The following is a 20,871-nucleotide window of genomic DNA, read 5'->3' as shown; positions in this document are numbered from 1 at the left end:
AGAACTGGGGGGGACTGGGGGGAACTGGGAGGGTCCGGGATTTACTGGGGGAACTGGGAGGGACTGGGACGCACTGGGAGCACTGGGATTTACTGGGGGACCGGGAGGGACTGAGGCGAACCGGGATTTACTGAGGCACTGGAAGTTATGGGGAAGAACTGGGGGGAACTGGGAGTTACTGGCGGTCACCGGTGTCCCCGGGGGGCGGGGCCGCTGCCCGCTGTCCCCTCAGGTGTCCCCGCTGTCCCCAGGTGTGGCCCGGACAGGGGGGGCGGCCGGGCCCCCCCCGGCGAGACCCCCCCCAGGCCCCGCCAGCGCTGACAGGTGAGGGGCGGTGGCGCTGGCCCTGTCCCCAGCCATGTCCCCATTGCTGTCCCCCCTTCCGTCCCTCCTGCTGTCCCCGCGCTGTGCTCGGTGTCCCCCGGCTCTGATGTGTCCCCAAGCCTTCAGCCGTGTCCCCAGTGCTGTCCCCAGCACTGCTCTCATGTTCCCACACCTGTCCCCAGGCCCCCCGCGGTGGCCTCAGTGCTGTCCCCGTGTCCCCAGTTGTGCCCCCATCTTTGTCCCCGTCCCCAACCCTGTCCCTGTCCCGAAGCCTGTTCCCATCTTGTGTCCCCATGGCTGTCCCCACGCTGTCCCCACGCTGTCCCCACGCTGTCCCCATGGCTGTCGCTGTCCCCACGCTGTCCCCACACTGTCCCCATGGCTGTCCCCACGCCGTCCCCATGGCTGTCCCCACGCCGTCCCCATGGCTGTCGCTGTCCTCACGCTGTCCCTGTCCCCACGCTGTCCCCATGGCTGTCGCTGTCCCCACGCTGTCCCCATCGCTGTCCCCACGCTGTCCCCATCGCCGTCCCCATGGCTGTCCCCTGTCCCCACGCTGTCCCCATGGCTGTCGCTGTCCTCACGCTGTCGCTGTCCCCACGCTGTCCCCATGGCTGTCCCTGTCCCCACGCTGTCCCCACGCTGTCCCCATGGCTGTCCCCTGTCCCCACGCTGTCCCCACGCTGTCCCCACGCCGTCCCCATGGCTGTCGCTGTCCCCAGGCCGCCATGGGGGACGCCGGGGGGGGTTTCGGGCTGGCGCTGCCGGAGCTGCGGGCGCTCATGGAGCTCCGGGGCTCCGAGGCGCTCCTGAGGCTGCAGCGGGACCTGGGGGGGGTCCCGGGGCTCTGCCGCCGCCTGCGCACCTCCCCCACCGACGGTAACGCCCCCCGACCCACCGCGACCCCCCCGGGACCCCCTAAACCCACCGGGAGCCCCCAAAACCCACCGGGAGCCCCCAAAACCCACCGAGACCCCCTTCGGGACCCCCTAAACCCACCGCGACCCCCCCGGGACCCCCTAAACCCACCGGGAGCCCCAAAAACCCACCCCCCCTCGGGACCCCCTAACCCACCGTACCCCCTGGAACCCCTTGGGAAAGCCCCCGGGAGCCCCTCAAAACCCCCAAAACCCCCTCGGGATCCCCTAAACCCGCCGGGACACCCCGGAACCCCCCAGAACCCACTGGGACCCCCCAGAAGCCGCCCCGACACCCCCAGACCCCTCATTCCCTTGGAAACCCTTGGGAATGCCCCCCGGCACTCTCAGAATCCCCCAAAATCACCTGGGACCCCCGGAAAACCACACGGGATGTCCCCAACCCCCCAGAACCACCAGGATCTCCCCAAATTCTCCCCCCCCCAGACCCCCAGAACCCTCCAAAACCACCCAAGGGTCCCCAGGGTGGCCGTGGGGGTGACACCCGTGTCCCCAGGGCTGTCCGAGGGTCCCCGGGGTGGCCGTGGGGGTGACAAGGGTGTCCCCAGGGTGGCCGTGGGGGTGACAGGGGTGTCCCCAGGGCTGTCCGAGGGTCCCCCGGAGCTGGAGCGCCGCCGCCGGACGTTCGGCCGGAACTGGATCCCCCCGCGGCGCCCCAAGAGCCTCGCGGCGCTGGTGTGGGAGGCCCTGCAGGACGTCACCCTCGTCATCCTCGAGGTGGCCGCGCTCGTGTCCCTCGGGCTGTCCTTCTACGCCCCCCCTGGCGCCGCCGATGAAGGTGACACCTCTGTCTCCACGGCCCTGGCACTGTGTCCCCGTCCTGTGTCCCCATCCTGCTGCCATGCCCTGCCCTGTGTCCCCATGTCCCCGTCCCTGTGTCCCCATCCTGCTGCCATCCCCTGCCCTGTGTCCTATCTGCTGTCCCCATGTCCCCAGCTCTGTGTCCCCATGTCCCCAGCTCTGTGTCCCCATCCTGCTGCCATCCCCAGCTCTGTGTCCCCACCCCTGTCCCCATCCTCACTGCCATCCTCAGGTCCCCATATCCTCATCCCTGTGTCCCCACGTCCCCAAATCCCCATCCCACATATCCTACACCCCTGGCCATGTCCCTGCATGTGTCCCTGGTGTCCCCACGTGTGTCACCCATGTCCTACGTGTGTCGCCCATGACCTCATGTGTGTCACCCATGTCCCCACGTATCACACCTCTGTCCCTGGTGTCCCCACATGTGTCGCCCATGTCCTCACGTGTGTCACCCATGTCCTCACATGTGACACCTCTGTCTCGCTGTCCCCACGTGTGTCGCCCGTGTCCGCATGTGTGTCGCCCATGTCCCCACGTGTGTCACCGCTGTCCCCACGTGTGACACCTCTGTCCCGCTGTCCCTACGTGTGTCACCGCTGTCCCCACGTGTGACACCTCCCTCCCGCTGTCCCCACGTGTGTTGCCCATGTCCCCACGTGTGTCGCCCATGTCCCCACATGTGACACCTCTGTCCCGCTGTCCCCACGTGTGTCACCGCTATCCCCACGTGTGTCACCCATGTCCCCACATGTGACACTTCCGTCCCGCTGTCCCCACGTGTGTCACCGCTGTCCCCACGTGTGACACCTCCGTCCCGCCGTCCCCAGCGTGCGGGCAGGCGTCGGGGGGCGCGGAGGACGCCGAGGGCGAGGCGGAGGCCGGCTGGATCGAGGGCGCGGCCATCCTGCTCTCAGTGGCCTGCGTGGTGCTGGTGACGGCGTCCAACGACTGGAGCAAGGAGCGCCAGTTCCGCGGCCTGCAGAGCCGCCTGGAGCGCGAGCAGCGCGTGGCCGTCCTGCGCGGGGGACACCTGGCACAGGTGCCCGTGGCCGACCTGGTGGTGGGGGACGTCGTGCAGGTCAAGTACGGTGAGTGACACAGAGGGTGGGGAAACGGGGGGGACAGAGGGTGTGGGGTTGTGGTGGGGTCCCATGTCGTCATCTCGATGGCATCTCCTGTCCTCATCCCCTGTCCCCACCCCCTGTCCCCACCCCAGTGCCATCCCCTGTCCTCATCCCTGTGTCCCCATCCCTTGTCCCAATCCCCCTGTCCCCATCCCCATCCTGATGCCATTCCTGTCCCCATCCCTGTGTCCCCATCCCCTGTCCCCCTACCAATGCCATCCCCTGTCCCCATCCCCACCCCAATGCCATCCCCTGTCCTCATCCCTGTGTCCCCATCCTCTGTCCCCATCCCCTGTCCCCCCACCAATGCCATCCCCTGTCCCAATCCCCGTGTCACCATCCCCATCCTGATGCCATTCCTGTCCCCATCCCCTGTCCCCATCCCCTGTCCCCATCCCCATCCTGATGCCATTCCTGTCCCCATCCCCGTGTCCCCATCCTCTGTCCCCACCCTTGTGTCACCATCCCCATCCCGATGCCATCACCGCGTCCCCATCCCCACGTCCTCCTGTGTCCCCACAACCATGAGCACACGAGGGCACACCAGGGGACATCAGGACACACCAGGACACACCACAAGGTCCTGGTCACACCATGGTGACACAGCCCTGACACCTGATCCAGGGACACTCCCGTGGACATCACAGGGTCCATGGTCACACCCGGACACACCACAAAGTTCTGGTGGCACCGTGGTGACACAGCCCTGATGCCTGGTCTGGGGACACCCCAGGACACCAGGTGACACCATGGTGGCCCTGTTCCCCTCCCAGGTGACCTCCTGCCGGCCGACGGGGTCCTGATCCAGGGCAACGACCTCAAGATCGACGAGAGCGCCCTGACCGGCGAGAGCGACCACGTGCGCAAGTCCCTGGACAAGGACCCGCTGCTGCTCTCGGGTGAGGGACGTTTGGGGACACGGGGGGGACAGCCAGGGGACCGCGCCGTGACCCGCGGTGTCCCCGCCAGGCACCCACGTCATGGAGGGCTCGGGCAGGATGGTGGTGACGGCCGTGGGGGTGAACTCGCAGAGCGGCATCATCTTCACCCTGCTGGGCGCCGCGGGGGACGACGAGGACGACGGCAGGGACAAGAAAGGTGACGCCACACCTGGGGGTGGCTGCTGGCCTCCGTGGGAGCTGTCCCCAAGGGGGCTGGCACTGCTTGGCACTGTCCCCAAGGAATCTGGCGCTGGGTGGCACCGTGGGTGGCTGATGGCCCCACGGGAGGTGGCACTGGGTGGCACCACGGGTGGCTGATGGCCCCATGGGAGGTGGCACTGGGTGGCTGATGGCCCCATGGGAGGTGGCACTGGGTGGCACTGTGGGAGGCTGGTGACCCTGTGGGATCTGTCACCTTCTGTCCCCAAGGTCTCCAGACCCTCTTTCCCACTCTGTCCCCAAGGTGTCCAGACCCCTCTGTCCCCTCTGTCCCCAAAGTCTCCAGACCCTCTGTCCCCAAGATCTCCAGAGGTCTCCAGGGTCCTCAAGGTCTCCAAATCCTCTGTCCCCTCTGTCCCAAGGTCTCCAGACCCTCTTTCCCACTCTGTCCCCAAGGTCTCCAGACCCTCTGTCCCCTCGGTCTCCAGACCCTCTGTCCCCTCTGTCCCCATGTGCTCCACCCCTCCCATCCCTGTCCCCAGCAGTGCCACCACTGCCGCTCCCCTCCCTGTCCCCACCCCGGGGGCTCTCCCTGTCCCCCTCCCGGGTCACATTTCAGGGTGTCCCCACCCCCCGTTTGTCCCACAGGGAAGCCCCAGGATGGCGCCATGGACACCCCACAACCCAAAGGTGCTTTGGGGTCGGGTGGGGACAACCCCAAAGCCCCCTCCCCGTGTCCCCCCCCCGTGTCCCCCTGCCACGTGGCCGGTGTCCCCAGGCAAGCGGCAGGACGGGGCGGTGGCCATGGAGATGCAGCCGCTGAAGAGCGCCGAGGGAGGGGACACGGCCGACGGGCCGGGGACACGGCCCCGAGGTGGCACCAAGAAGGAGAAGTCCGTGCTCCAGGCCAAGCTGACCCAGCTGGCCGTGCAGATCGGGAAGGCAGGTGGGGGCTGGGGTCCCCAAATCGGGGGCCAAAGGGTTGGGGACATGTCCTGAGGGGCGGGGACACTGTGGGCAGGTTGGGGACACTGGGGACGTGTCCTGAGGGGTGGCTGAACAACACCAAGGGTGGGGACATGTCCCCGAGGTGTCCCCAAGAAGGACAAATTGGTCCTGCAGGGCCCCCAGCTGGGGCGTTGAGGGTTCCCAAGGAGGGGACAAAGGGTTGGGGACCTTGGGGACGTTTCCTGAGCATGGTGGCACCCCACAGGCCAGTAACGTGTCCCTGAGGTGTCCCCAAGGAGGACAAATCGGTCCTGCAGGGCAAAGTGACCCAACTGACCATGCAGACTGGGGGGTCGGGGGTCCCCAGTGAGGGGACAAAGGGTTGGGGACATGTCCTGAGTGTGGGGACATCAGGCACAGGGTGGGCACAAGGACACAGGGCGTCCCCAAGAAGGACAAAGCCGGCCAAGCTGACCCCAGTGACCGCGCACATCAGAGGGCTCGGTGTCCCCAGACGGGGTGACAGGGGCACGGCGACCTTTCGTGGGGGGGACCGTGTCCTGAGGGTGTCCCCGCGCAGGCCTGGCCATGTCGGCCATCACCGTCATCATCCTCGTGCTCTACTTCGTCATCGAGACCTTCGTGGTGCAGGGCCGGCCCTGGCTGGCCGAGTGCGCCCCGGTCTACGTCCAGTACTGGGTCAAGTTCTTCATCATCGGCGTCACCGTGCTGGTGGTGGCCGTGCCCGAGGGGCTCCCGCTGGCCGTCACCATCTCGCTGGCCTACTCCGTCAAGGTGGGGAATGTCTGTCCGCGTCCGTTTGTCTGTCCGGCCGTCTGGCCATCTGTGTGTTGTCCATCTGGCCATCTGGCCATTTGTCCCTCCATGTCCATTTGTCCATCTGGCCGTCAGTCCCTCCATGTCCATTTGTCCCCCCATGTCCATTTGTCCATCCATGTCCATTTCTCCATCCATGTCCATTTGTCCCTCCATGTCCGTTTGTCCCTCCATGTCCGTTTCTCCATCCATGTCCATTTGTCCATCCATGTCCATTTGTCCCTCCATGTCCATTTGTCCATCTGGCCGTCAGTCCCTCCATGTCCATTTGTCCCCCCATGTCCATTTGTCCATCCATGTCCATTTCTCCATCCATGTCCATTTGTCCCTCCATGTCCGTTTGTCCCTCCATGTCCGTTTCTCCATCCATGTCCATTTGTCCATCCATGTCCATTTGTCCCTCCATGTCCATTTGTCCATCTCCGTCAGCCTCCATGTCCTTGCCCCCATGTCCATTTGTCCATCCATGTCCATTTCTCCATCCATGTCCATTTGTCCCTCCATGTCCGTTTGTCCCTCCATGTCCGTTTCTCCATCCATGTCCATTTGTCCCCCCATGTCCATTTGTCCATCCATGTCCGTTTCTCCATCCATGTCCATTTGTCCATCCATGTCCATTTGTCCCTCCATGTCCATTTGTCCATCCATGGCCATTTGTCCATCCATGGCCATTTGTCCCTCCATGTCCATTTGTCCATCTGGCCGTCAGTCCCTCCATGTCCATTTGTCCCCCCATGTCCATTTGTCCCTCCATGTCCATTTGTCCATCCGTGTCCATTTGTCCCTCCATGTCCATTTGTCCCTCCATGTCCATTTGTCCATCCATGTCCATTCCTCCCATTTTCCCCATTTCACTCTCATTTTCCCCCAACTCCCTGATTTTTTTCCCCCCCAGAAAATGATGAAGGACAACAACCTGCTCCCATTTCCCCCCTATTTTCCCCATTTACCCCCCTCTTTCCCCCCATTTTTCTCCCCATTTTGCCCCTATTTTTCCCCCCCCCATTTTTCCCATTTTTTCCCAATTTCTCCCCAATTTTTCCCCAATTTTTCCCCATTTTTCCCCATTTTTCCCCCCAAATTCCCTCCTTTCTCCACCCCCCCCAGAAAATGATGAAGGACAACAACCTGGTGCGGCACCTGGACGCGTGCGAGACCATGGGCAACGCCACGGCCATCTGCTCGGACAAGACGGGCACGCTGACCACCAACCGCATGACGGTGGTGCAGGCCTTCGTGGGGGGGTCCCACTTCAGCCGCCCCCCGGCCCCCGCCGCCCTGGCGCCCCCCACGCTGGACCTGCTGGCCCAGGCCATCGCCATCAACAGCGCCTACACCAGCAAGATCCTGGTCAGGGCAACTGGGAGGCACTGGGAGGCACTGGGAGGGGTTTTGGGGCAGTTTGGGGTGATCTGGGGGGGATTTAGGGGAATTGGGGGACGTTTGGGGGGGTTTTAGGAGAGTTTGGGGGGGGTTTGGGGGGCTTTTAGGGGAGTTTGGGGGGGTTATGGGCACAAGCCATTGGCACCAACAGCGCCTACACCAGCAAGATCCTGGTCAGGGCAACTGGGAGGCACTGGGAGGCACTGGGAGGGGTTTTGGGGGAGTTTGGGGTGACCTGGGGGGGTTTTAGGGGAGTTTGGGGGACGTTTGGGGGGGTTTTAGGGGAGTTTGGGGGGGTTATGGGCACAAGCCATTGGCACCAACAGCGCCTACACCAGCAAGATCCTGGTGAGGGGCACTGGGAGGGGTCTAGGAGGTGATTTTGGGGGAATTTAGGGGGTTTTGGGGGGGGTTATGAGCCCAGGCCATCAGCATCAACAGCGCCTACACCGGTAGGATACTGGTGAGGGGCACTGGGAGGGGTCTGGGGGGGGTCTGGGCGGGGGATTGTGGGGTTTTGGGGGGGATTTGAGGGGAGTTTTTTGCCCTCCCACCCCCTTTACCTGCCCCTTTTACGTATCCCCTGTGCTCATAATTACCCCCTTTACCTGCCCCCACCCCTTTTACTTGCCCCTCTCACCCCCTTTACCTGTCCCTGCCCCTTTTACCTGCCCCGCCCCTTTACCTGCCCCCCTCATCCCCTTTACTGCCCCCGGATCCCTTTTACCTGCCCCGCCCCTTTACCTGCCCCCCTCATCCCCTTTCCTGCCCCCTTTATGTGCCCCCTGTCCCCATAATTACCCCCTTTACCTGCGCCCTGACCCTCTTTACCTGCCCCCACCCCCTTTACCTGCCCCTTTACCTGCCCCCTCACCCCTTTACTGCCCCCTGATCCCTTTTACCTGCCCCCACACCCTTTACCTGCCCCCCTCACTTGCCCCCCTCACCTGTCCCTTTTACCTGCCCCCTTTACCTGCCCTCACCTCCTTTACCTGCCCCTCTCACCTGCCCCCTTTACCTGTCCCCTTTATCTGCCCCTTTACCTGCCCCTTTACCTGCCCCCCTCACCTTTCCCCCCCTTTACCTGTCCCCTTTACCTGCCCCCACCCCCTTTACCTGCCCCTTTACCTGCCCCCCTCACCTGTCGCCCCTTTCCCAGCCCCCCGAAGCGCCCGGGGCCCTCCCTCGCCACGTGGGCAACAAGACCGAGTGTGCCCTGCTGGGGCTGGCGCTGGGGCTGGGCCGCGACCCCGAGGCCGAGCGGGCGCAGGTGCCCGAGGAGCACCTGGTCAAGGTGTTCACCTTCAACTCGGAGCGCAAATCCATGAGCACCGTGACCCGCCGGCCCGGGGGGGGCTACAGGCTGCTCTGCAAGGGCGCCTCCGAGATGGTGCTGCGCAGGTGAGGGGGGGCACACCTGGGCACACCTGGGGGGCACACCTGGGCACACCTGGGGACACCTGGGGACACCTGGGCACACCTGGGGACACCTGGGGGGCACACCTGAGCACACCTGGGCACACCTGGGGACACCTGGGCACACCTGGGCACACCTGGGGACACCTGGGCACACCTGGGGACACCTGGGGGGCACACCTGAGCACACCTGGGCACACCTGGGCACAAACCTGTGCAGGGGGGATGGTACCGGCTGCTCTGCAAGGGCGCCTCCGAGATGGTGCTGCGCAGGTGGGGGGGGGGCACACCTGGGGAGGTGTAAAACAACCCCAAAATACACCTGGGGAGTCTAAAAGGGGCTCCCAAGAGCCCCCGATGCCTCCCCCAGGTGCAGCTCCATCCTGGAACCTGCGGGGGCCCCCTGACCTACCTGGGACCCCTCCCCTGACTCACCTGTCCCCCCCCGCCAGGTGCACCTCGATGCTGGACACGGAGGGGGTGGGTCCCATAACCCCTGACCCCCCTCACCTGTCCCCCCTGACTCACCTGTCCCCCCCCATCAGGTGCACCTCGATAATGGACATGGGAGGGGTCCCATAACCCCCTCCCCGACCCCATAACCTCTTCCCATAACCCCTGAGCCCCCTCCCCTGACTCCCTGTCCCCCCCGACTCACCTGTCCCCCGCCCCAATCAGGTGCACCTCGATGCTGGACACAGGGGGGTTCCCATAACCCCTGACCCCCCTCACCTGTCCCCCCCGACTCACCTGTCCCCCCCGACTCACCTGTCCCCCCCTGACTCACCTGTCCCCCCCCGCCAGGTGCACATCGATGCTGGACGCGGGGGGGTTCCCATAACCCCTGACCCCCCTCACCTGTCCCCCCCTGACTCACCTGTCCCCCCTGACTCACCTGTCCCCCCCCACCAGGTGCACATCGATGCTGGACGCGGGGGGGTTCCCATAACCCCTGTCCCCCCTGACTCACCTGTCCCCCCCGACTCACCTGTCCCCCCCCCCCCCCAGGTGCACCTCGATGCTGGACGCGGGGGGCGCCCCGCGGGCGCTGGGGGGGCCGGAGCGGGAGGAGCTGGTGCGGCGCGTGGTGGAGCCGATGGCGGCGGGGGGGCTGCGGACCCTCGCCCTCGCCTTCCGCGACTTCCCCGCCCGGCCCGAGCCGCCCTGGGACGACGAGGCCGCCGTGGTCGGGGAGCTCACCTGCATCGCCATCGTGGGCATCGAGGACCCCGTGCGGCCCGAGGTGCGGGGACGCGGGGACCTGGGGACACGGGGGGGGGGGGCGTGGGGAAATGGGGACACGGGGACACGGGGGAAATGGGGACATGGGGGGCGTGGGAACACGGGGACACGGGGGGGGTGGGGGGTGGGGACACGGGGGGCGTGTGGGGGACATGGGGACATGGGGGGGACATGGGGGCGTGGGGGGAAATGGGGACACGGGGGTGCGTGGGGACACGGGGGGGAATGGGGGCATGGGAGGGAAATGGGAACATGGGGGGAGATGGGGATGTGGGGGGGACATGGGGGGTGTGGGGACATGGGGGGACATGGGGACATGGAGGTGAAATGGGGACATGGGGGGAAGTGGCGACAAAGGGGACACGGGGGGGTGTGGGACATTGGGGGGACATGGGGACATGGAGGTGAAATGGGGACATGGGGGGACAAAGGGGACATGAGGGGGAAATGGAGACATGGGGGGCATGGAGGGGCGTGGGGACATGGGGGGGGATGGGGGGAGATGGGGACATGGGGGGACATTGGGACAAAGGAGATGTGGGGGTGTGGGGGACATGGGGGGGCGTGGAGGCATTGGGATATGGGGGGCAATGAGGACAAAGGGGACATGAGGGGACAAAGGGGACATGAGGGGATTGGGGACACTGGGGGACATGGGGGGCAAATGGGGACATGGGGGGAAATGGGGACATGAGGACATGGGGCAGCGTGGGGACATGGGGGGAAATGGGGACAAAGGGGAGACTGAGGGGACACACGGGGGACACCGGGGACAGGAGGGCGGCGCTGCGGGGACACCGCGGGGACAGGACGGGCACGGGTGCGTGTGGCAGGTGCCCGAGGCCATCCGGAAGTGCCAGCGCGCGGGGATCACGGTGCGGATGGTGACAGGCGACAACCTGGACACGGCGCGCGCCATCGCGGCCAAGTGCGGGATCCTCCCCGCGGGCGGCGGCGGCGACTGGCTGTGCCTGGAGGGGAAGGACTTCAACCGGCGCATCCGCAACGACCGCGGCGAGGTGCCGCTGGGGACACTGGGGACACTGGGATGGGGATTGGGGACAGTTGGGGACAATGGGGGACACTGGCTGTGCCTGGGAAGGACTTCAACCGGATCCGCAACCACGCGCGCGAGGTGGCGCTGGGGACACTGGGGACACTGGGGACACTGGGATGGGGATTGGGGACAGTTGGGGACAATGGGGGACACTGGCTGTGCCTGGAGGGGAAGGACTTCAACCGGCGCATCCGCAACGACCGCGGCGAGGTGGCGCTGGGGACACTGGGGACACTGGGATGGGGACTGGGAGGGACTGGAGGGGTCCCCAGGGGTCTCGGGGTGTCCCTGGGGGGGTCCCCGGGGGTCTCACACCCCCCGAACCCCCCAGGTGGAGCAGGAGCACCTGGCCACGGTGTGTGGGGATGTCTGGGGTGGTTCAGGTGACCCTGGAGGGGTCCTTGGGGGTCCCGGGGGGGTCCCCGGGGGTCCCACCCCCTCAATTCGCCCCAGGTGGAGCAGGAGCGCCTGGACAAGGTGTGGCCCAAGCTGAGGGTCCTGGCTCGGTCATCGCCCACCGACAAACACACCCTGGTGAAAGGTGCGAATTTGGGGAGGGGTCCCGGGGGGGCTGGGGGGTCTCGGGGGTCTCACCTGTGCCCCCCACCTGTCCCCAGGGATCATCGACAGCACCATCGGGGACCAGCGCCAGGTCGTGGCTGTCACCGGCGATGGCACCAACGACGGCCCCGCCCTCAAAAAGGCCGATGTGGGGTTCGCCATGGTAACGCCCCCTCCCCAAAATGGGACCCCTCCCCAAAATGGGACCCCTCCCCGAAATGGGACCCCTCTCCGAAATGGGAACCTTCCCCAGATAGCAGGACCCCTCTCCAAATAGCGTAGCCCCTCCCTGAAATGAGATTCCTCCTCAAAATGAGACCCCTCCTCAAAATGGGACCCCTCCCCAAACAAACAGCGGGACCCCTCCTCAAAATGGGACCCCTCCCTGAAATGCGACCCTTGAGAACCCTCTTGGATTGGGACCCCCAGAACCCCTCCCCAAAATGGGAGAACAGTCCCGAATTGGGACCCCCCCAGAACCCCACTCAAAATTGGGACCCCTGAGACCCCTCCCCAAATTGGGACCCCTGAGTATCCTCCCCAGTTTGGGATTCCCGGGACCCCTCCCCAAATTTGGACTCTCAAGACCCTTCCTGAAAATGGGACCCCCAAGACTCCAGACCTCCCCCTCCCAAAATGGGGACCCCTCCCCATCCCTGTGGCCACCTGGGGGTCACCTGTGCCCACCTGAGGGTCACCTGGGTGTCACCTTGGTGTCACCTTGGGGATCTACCACGGGGTCATCCCTCGTGCTACCTGGGGGTCACCTGAAGGGTTTGTCCTACCTTGGGGACCTACCACGGGGTTCCTCATCCCTGTGCCCACCTGGGTGTCACCTGTGCCCACCTGAGTGTCACCTGTGCCCACCTGGGTGTGTCACCTGTCCGTGTCCCCAGGGCATCGCGGGCACGGATCGTGGCCAAGGAGGCCTCGGACATCATCCTGACCGACGACAACTTCTCGAGCATCGTCAAGGCCGTCATGTGGGGCCGCAACGTCTACGACAGCATCGCCAAGTTCCTGCAGTTCCAGCTCACCGTCAACGTGGTGGCCGTCATCGTGGCCTTCACCGGCGCCTGCATCACCCAGGTGAGCTCACCTGGGCGGGTGGGACATGGGGGGAATGGTCATCGTGGCCTTCACCGGCGCCTGCATCACCCAGGTGAGCTCACCTGGGCGGGTGGGACATGGGGGGTGTCATTGTGGCTGTCACTGGTACCTCCATGACACAGGTGAAGGGTCACCTGCCCAGGTAGGGTCACCTGGGCCTGCGTCACACAGTCCCTCTGTGCTCACCTGTCCCATCTCTGTCCCCACCTGTCCCATTCCTGTGAGCCACCTGAGCTCACCTGTGCCCACCTGAGCTCACCTGTGCCACCTGTCCCTGTTCCTCTGAGCCACCTAAGCTCACCTGAGCTCACCTGAGCTCACCTGAGCTCACCTGTCCCATTCCTCTGAGCCACCTGTGCCCACCTGAGCTCACCTGAGCTCACCTGTCCCATTCCTCTGAGCCACCTGTGCCCACCTGAGCTCACCTGTGCCACCTGTCCCATTCCTCTGAGCCACCTGAGCTCACCTGAGCTCACCTGTGCCCACCTGAGCTCACCTGAGCTCACCTGTCCCATTCCTCTGAGCCACATGTGCCCACCTGAGCTCACCTGTGCCACCTGTCCCTGTTCCTCTGAGCCACCTAAGCTCACCTGAGCCACCTGTGCCCACCTGAGCTCACCTGTCCCATTCCTCTGAGCACACCTGAGCTCACCTGTGCCCACCTGAGCTCACCTGTGCCCACCTGTGCGCAGGACTCTCCGCTGAAGGCGGTGCAGATGCTGTGGGTGAACCTGATCATGGACACCTTGGCCTCGCTGGCGCTGGCCACGGAGCCGCCCACGGAGGCGCTGCTGCTGCGCCGGCCCTACGGCCGCGACCACCCGCTGGTGTCCGGCACCATGCTGCGCAACATCCTGGGCCACGCCGCCTACCAGCTGCTGGTCATCTTCACCCTGCTCTTCGCCGGTCAGTGACACTGGGGACACCCAGGTGATGGGGACCCATGGGGACACATGGGGACATGGTGGGACACGGTGGGACACATGCCCTACAAGCTGCTGGTCATCTTCACCCTGCTCTTCACCGGTCAGTGACACTGGGGACACCCAGGTGATGGGGACACATGGGGACCCATGGGGACACATGGGGACATGGTGGGACATGGTGGGACATGGTGGGACACGGTGGGACATGGTGGGACACATGCCCTACAAGCTGCTGGTCATCTTCACCCTGCGTCGTCTAGTGACACTGGGGCCACCCAGGTGATGGGGACACATGGGGACACATGGGGACATGGTGGGACATGGTGGGACATGGTGGGACACGGTGGGACATGGTGGGACACATGCCCTACAAGCTGCTGGTCATCTTCACCCTGCTCTTCGCCGGTCAGTGACACTGGGGCCACCCAGGTGATGGGGACACATGGGGACACATGGGGACACATGGGGACGCAGTGGGACAAGGTGGGACAAGGTGGGTCATGGTGGGACACAGTGGGACACATGGGGACATGGTGGGACATGGTGGGACACATGCCCTACCAGCTGCTGGTCATCTTCACCCTGCTCTTCGCTGGTCAGTGACACTGGGGCCACCCAGGTGATGGGGACACATGGGGACATGGTGGGACACGGTGGGACACGTGGGTATCCCACGCTGGTTTACCCAGTCGGGACATGGTGGGACACAGTGGGACACATGGGGACAGGGTGGGACATGGTGGGACACGGTGGGACACATGCCCTACAAGCTGCTGGTCATCTTCACCCTGCTCTTCGCCGGTCAGTGACACTGGGGACACCCAGGTGATGGGGACACATGGGGACACGGTGGGACACGGTGGGACACATGCCCTTCTGGTCATCCCCACCTGCTGGTCATCTTCACCCTGCTCTTCACCGGTCAGTGACACTGGGGACACCCAGGTGATGGGGACACATGGGGACACATGGGGACATGGTGGGACATGGTGGGACATGGTGGGACACATGCCCTACCAGCTGCTGGTCATCTTCACCCTGCTCTTCACCGGTCAGTGACACTGGGGACACCCAGGTGATGGGGACACATGGGGACATGGGGACATGGTGGGACATGGTGGGACACGGTGGGACACATGCCCTACCAGCTGCTGGTCATCTTCACCCTGCTCTTCGCTGGTCAGTGACACTGGGGACAGGGACATCCAGGTGATGGGGACACATGGGGACATGGTGGGACATGGTGGGACACATGCCCTACCAGCTGCTGGTCATCTTCACCCTGCTCTTCGCTGGTCAGTGACACGGACAGGGGACAGGGGACACAGGAGAGGATTTCCCACACCCACAGCCATGTCCCCAGGGGTGTCCCCACGAGTGTCCCCATGTGTCCCCACAGGGGAGGTGCTGTTTGACATTGACGGCACGCGCCGTCCTTGGAGCAGCGCTGTCCCCATGAGTGTCCCCATGTCCCCATGAGTGTCCCCAGCGGTATCCCCATGTCCCCATGAGTGTCCCCAAGGGTGTCCCCATGAGTGTCCCCATGTCCCCACGAGTGTCCCCACGTGTCCCCCCAGGGGAGGTGCTGTTTGACATCGACGCACGCGCCACCCTCAGAGCAGCGCTCCCCATCAGTCTTCCACACCGTCGTGCTGATGCAGCTCCATGTCCCCACGTGAGTGTCCCCAAGGGTGTCCCCATAGTGTCCCCATCTCCGCCATCGTCCTGGCACTTGTCCCAGTGGACACGGATGGTAGGCTCTGGAGCAAGTTGGTGAGTTTGGGTTGGGGGCAGGTGTCCCAAGTCCTGGGCCATGCCCCCTCCCCTTGTCCAGGTCATGGGGGCCAGGGGTTTTGGGGCCCGGGTGGCTGGGGGTGTCCGGGTGGCTGTGTGACCCCCGTGTCCCCCCCCCCAGGTGCTGTTTGATCGTTCGGAAGCCCTTCAGCTGCTCCCGCTCAGCCGAGCAGTTCTCCATCATCTTCACACGTTCGTGGGGAGCTCGTCTGGGGACAGGTACGGAGACCCCGCCCACCCGCGAGGGAGCCCCGCCCACCTGGGGACCCCTTCTGCTCACGTCCTGGGAACCACGCCGCACGTGGGACACGGGCCAGCTGGGGACCCCTGGGCACCTGGGGACGCCACGTGGGGACACATTGGGACACCTGGGGACACCTACTCGGACATGGGGGCACACAGGCCGCTGGGGGCCCCGCCAACCCCACTCTGGGGATCCCCCTGCTCACCCTGGGGCCCCGCCCACCTGGTGGGCCCCGGACACCTGGGGACACCTGGGGGACAGCTGGGGACACCTGGGGGACACTTGGAGACAATGTCCTGACAGGCTGCAGTGGGAGTTTTGGGCTTGGGAAGGACCCTGGGGACACCCAGGGATGTGTCCCAACTTCTGGGCCATCGTCCTCAGCACCCCCTGCTCACCTGGGACACGACCCAGGGACATTGTGGGCACATTTGGGGCACCGGGGTGACTGGGGTGTCAGCCTGTGGACCCGTCCCCCGGCCCCCCCAGGTGCTGCCCAGTCGTGCCCAGCGCCCCCGCCCCAGCAGGGCTCTGGTGCCCCCGCGGGGACGCGCCTCTGGGGACAGGATGCCCACACCGGCCCCGCCCACCTGGGGACCCCCTGCTCACCTGGGAGCCACGCCCACGTGGGAGCCCCGCCCACCTGGGGATCCCCTGCTCACCTGGGAGCCACGCCCACGTGGGAGCCCCGCCCACCTGGGGCGCCCCTGCCACCCCTGGGAGCACGTCACGCGGGAGGCCCCCTGGCGGGACCCCCTGCTCACCTGGGAGCCACGCCCACGTGGGAGCCACGCCCACCTGTCCCCCGGGTCCTGGGAGCCACGCCCAGGTGTCCCCCTGGGCTGCTCCCCTGGGCACGCCCACGTGGGAGCAGCCGTGGGGCCCTGCTCCCTGGGGCCCAGCCCACCGTGGGAGCCACGCCCACCTGGAGCCCCCGCACTCACCTGGGCCCCACGCCCCCGGGGGCTGTCCCCCGGGGGCCCCCCTGCTCACTGGGGCCCCAGCCCAGCCCCCTCCCACGGGCCCCTGTGTCCCAGCCCACAGCGTCCCCACTGTCCCCAGAGGCTCCAGGTGTGACCCCAGGGGCCGCAGCGCTCCGGCCACTCGGGTGGTCAGTGGCCTGCAGTGACCCCACTGACCCCAGGGTGTCCCTGGAGTGTCCCCAGGGTGTCCCCATTGTCCCCCTGTCCCCAGGTGCTGGTGTGTGTCCTGGGGGGGCCGCAGTGTCCCAGCCCCTCGGGCGGTCAGTGGCCGGAGCCCAATGACCCCACTGACCCCAGTGTCCCCAGGGTGTCCCCAGGGTGTCCCCAAGGTGTCCCCAGGGTGTCCCCAATGTCCCCAGGGTGTCCCCAGGGTGTCCCCATTGTCCCCCTGTCCCCAAAGGTGCTGGTGTGTGTCCCGGGGGGGCCGCAGTGCCCCCCGACCCCAGTGGCCCCCAGTGGCCCCAGGGTGTCCCCATGGTGTCCCTGCAAGGTGACACCACTGACCCCAGGGTGTCCCCAAGGTGTCCCCAAGGTGTCCCCATTGTCCCCCTGTCCCCAAAGGTGCTGGTGTGTGTCCCGGGGGGGCCGCAGTGCCCCGGCCCCTCGGGCGGTCAGTGGCCGGAGGGCTCCGGCCACGCTGACCAGGCCGAGCTGGACGCGGCCGAGCTGCGCCGGGGGAAGGTTCTGTGGGTCAGGGGCTTGAGCCGCATCCAGACCCAGGTGAGACCCCCTCCCCAAAATAACCCCACCCCCCGCGAAATTCCCCTCCTTTCCGCCTGAAATTTGGGGGGGAAATCCTGAAATTTGGGAGAAGTTCCAAAATTCGGGGAGAAAATCCCAAAATTTGGGAATTCCCAGGGGGAAAATGGGGAGTTTGGGGGTCTTTTAGGGGAGGATTTTGGGGGGGTTTGGAGTGTTCAGGGGGTTTGGGGAGGGTCTCCCACCCCCCAAAATTCTCATTTTTGCCCCAAAATTCGGGAAAAAAAATCCCCAAATGTGCGGAAAATCCCAAAATTTGGGCGTTTTTGGGGTAAAAGGAGGGAAATGGGGGCTTGAGGGTCTTCTTGTGGGGGGGTCCTGGGTTTTTGGGGGGCCTTTCCAGGGGTCTTTGGTGTTATCTTTTCGTTGGGGGGGGGGTTATTAGTTGGGGGGGTTAATTAGGGTTAATTAGGGTTAATTAGGGTTAATTAGGGGGTTTTTGGTGGGGGTGGACATTGAAAACACCGGTTTTTGGGGGGAGGGCTCAATTTGGGGTCTCCTTTATGGGGATGGGGGGTCCCTTTATATTCTTGGGGTGCCCCCCCCTCAATTCGGGCTTGAAAACACTGGGGGGTTTTTGGGGGAGAAGATTTTTTGGGAAAAGTATTTTTTTTGGGGGGGGATTATTTAGCAGGAGATTTTTTTTGGGAGGGGATTTTTTGTGGGGGGAATTTTTGGGCCTGGAATTTTTTTGCGGGGGGTCACTTTCTCTTTTTGGGGTGTCCCCCTCCTCAATTCGGGGTTGAAAACTCCAGGGGGATTTTTTTGGGGGGCTGGGGAATTTTTGGGGGGATTTTTTTGGGGGGGAATTTTTGGGGGGAATTTTTGGGGGGGGGGGATTTTTTGGAGGGCATTTTTTTGGGGGAGGAATTTTTTCGGGGAGATTTTTTTGGGGGGGGCATTTTTTTGGGGGAGATTTTTTTTGGGGGGGATTTTTTCGGGGGAGATTTTTTTGGGGGGGCATTTTTTGGGGAGATATTTTTTTGGGGGGATTTTTTTGGGGGGGGAATTTTTTGGAGGGGGATTTTTTGGGGGGGATTTTTTGGAGGGCATTTTTTTGGGGGGGGAGGATTTTTTCGGGGGGATTTTTTTGGGGGGAGGCATTTTTTGGGGAGATTTTTTTGGGTTGGGGGATTTTTTGGGGGGTTTTTTGGAGGGCATTTTTTGGGGGGGAATTTTTTCGGGGGAGATTTTTTTGGGGGGGCATTTTTTCGGGGGGGATTTTTTGGGGGGGATTTTTTGGGGAGATTTTTTGGGGGGGATTTTTTGGGGAGGATTTTTTTGGGGGGGGAGGAAATTCTTTTTTTCTTTTTTGTGGGGGGTGTCACTTTATATTTTTGGGGTGCCCCCACCCTCATTCTCTCCCCTCCCCCCCCCACCAGATGCGGGTGGTCCGCGCCTTCCGCAGCAATTTGGGGGGGGGTCCCCCTCCCCTGCCGCGGCCGGAGCCCCCCCTGGGGCTCATCGTGGGCGGGGGGGGCCCTTTCGGGGTGCCCCCCCACGCCGAGCTGATTTTCGGGGACACCCGCGACATCCCCCTGATCGACGACACCGACGCCGAGAGCGAGGCCCCGCCCATCCGCGCCCCCCCCCCAAATCGCAACAACAACCACAGAGCCCCCCCCCCGCCCCGAGCCCCCCCCGGGCCCTTCTGCCCCCCCCCCGGGCGCCTGCACAGCCTGGAGACCTCGCTCTGAGCGGGGGGGGGGGGGCCCCAAAATCCTCCCCAAATTGGGGACCCCCCCCCCCAAAATTGGGTCATTTGAAATTGGGGACCCCCCCTCAAATTGGGTCCCTTTAAATTGGGGACACCCCCCAAATTGGGTCCCTTTAAATTGGGGACACCCCCCAAATTGGGTCTCTTTAAATTGGGGGGACCCCCCCCCCAAATTGGGTCATTTGAAATTGGGGACCCCCCCTCAAATTGGGTCTCTTTAAATTGGGGAACCCCCCCCCAAATTGGGTCTATTTGAAATTGGGGACCCCTCCCAAAATCTGGGATCCCCTCCTTCAAATTCAGGACCATTCTCAAATTGGGGACCCCCTCCTCAAATTTGGGACCCCTCCCAAAATTGGGTCCCTTTAAAACTGGGGGGGGTGGGCCCTTCTCAAATTGGGGACCCCCCCTCTTTGAAACTGGGAACCCTCCCTTTAAAATTGGGGGACCCCTCCCTAATTGGGACCCCCCCTCAAATTGGGGGACCCTTCCCCTCTTAAATTGGGGGACCCCACCCCAAATTGTGTCTATTTAAAATTGGGGGCCCCTCCCACTGAAATTGGGGACCCCTCCTCAAATTGGGTCCCTTTAAAATTAGTGACCCCCCCCTCTCAAATTGGGAGACCCCCCCCCAATTTGAAATTGGGGACCCCCCCTCAAATTGGGACCCCCACCCAAATTGTAGAATCCCCTCCCTTCAAACTGGGGACCCCCCCCAAATTGAGGACCCCCCCCCATAAGCCATGTTTTATTTTGGGGGGGCACATCTGGGTTGAGGGGCTTTTAATTAATTTAATTCATTAATTTATTGGGGTTTAATTGCTGTAATTATTTATTGGGGGGGGGCGTGCACGGGGTCGGGACCCCTCCCCCCTCGTGTGCGCCCCCCCCGTGGGAATTAAACACGGCCGAGGCTGAGGGGGGGTCTGTGCTTATTGGGGGGGGGATTTGGGGAGGGGTCCTGGGGGGGGAGTTTTTTTGGGGGGGGGTCTCTCTGTATTTGGGGTTTTTTTGGGGGGGGTCTCTCTGTATTTGGGGTTTTTTGAGGGGGGGGTCTCCCTGTCCATGGAGGTTTTTTGGGGGGGGGGTCTCTCTGTCCATGAGGTTTTTTTTTGGGGGGGGTCTCTCTGTATTTGGGGTTTTTTTGGGGGTCTCTCTGTGTTCGGGGTTTTTTGGGGGTCTCTCTGTCCATGAGGTTTTTTTTGGGGGGGGGTCTCTCTGTATTTGGGGTTTTTTGGGGGTCTCTCTGTATTTGGGTTTTTTTTTGGGGGGGGTCTCTCTGTATTTGGGTTTTTTTGGGGGGGGGTCTCTCTATCCATGGCGGTTTTTTGGGGGGGGGTCTCTCTGTATCTGGGTTTTTTGGGGGGTCTCTCTCTGTTTTGGGTTTTTGGGGGGGGTCTCTCTGTGTTTGGGGTTTTTTTGGGGGGGGTCTCTCTGTATTTGGGTTTTTTTTGGGGGGGGGTCTCTCTGTATTTGGGGTTTTTTTTGGGGGGGGGTCTCAGGCTCTGTCAGGACCTGGGGGGGTCCCTCTGTCCGCGTGTGGGGGAGGGGGGGGGGCTCCGTCTGTCCGTCCTTTTCTGGGGGGGCGGGGCTCGGCGGGGGGG

The 20,871-nt window shown here is 64.0% G+C and overlaps 1 protein-coding gene across 1 annotated transcript; it reads left to right on the top strand.

Annotated features, from left to right (window-relative positions):
• Nucleotides 1-276: 276 nt before the first annotated feature.
• Nucleotides 277-19,247, top strand: LOC115916622 (plasma membrane calcium-transporting ATPase 3-like). The gene is given in 22 exon segments (XM_030970335.1): nt 277-324; nt 1,047-1,203; nt 1,843-2,040; nt 2,894-3,154; nt 3,964-4,089; nt 4,160-4,288; nt 4,939-4,980; nt 5,069-5,236; nt 5,819-6,033; nt 7,183-7,425; nt 8,618-8,859; nt 9,883-10,117; nt 10,950-11,135; nt 11,627-11,714; nt 11,791-11,897; nt 12,631-12,648; nt 12,650-12,823; nt 13,537-13,750; nt 15,348-15,445; nt 15,730-15,783; nt 17,353-17,511; nt 18,933-19,247. Coding segments are annotated over 21 exon segments (3,423 nt in total). The 5' UTR covers nt 277-324; nt 1,047-1,052.
• The last annotated feature ends 1,624 nt before the right edge of the window (nt 19,248-20,871 follow it).

This window comes from Camarhynchus parvulus, unplaced genomic scaffold (assembly GCF_901933205.1).
Source record: "Camarhynchus parvulus unplaced genomic scaffold, STF_HiC, whole genome shotgun sequence".
NCBI classification, from domain to species: domain Eukaryota; kingdom Metazoa; phylum Chordata; class Aves; order Passeriformes; family Thraupidae; genus Camarhynchus; species Camarhynchus parvulus.
The sequence above is the reverse complement of the archived record's forward strand: the minus strand, read 5'-3'. Positions and strand labels throughout refer to the sequence as shown.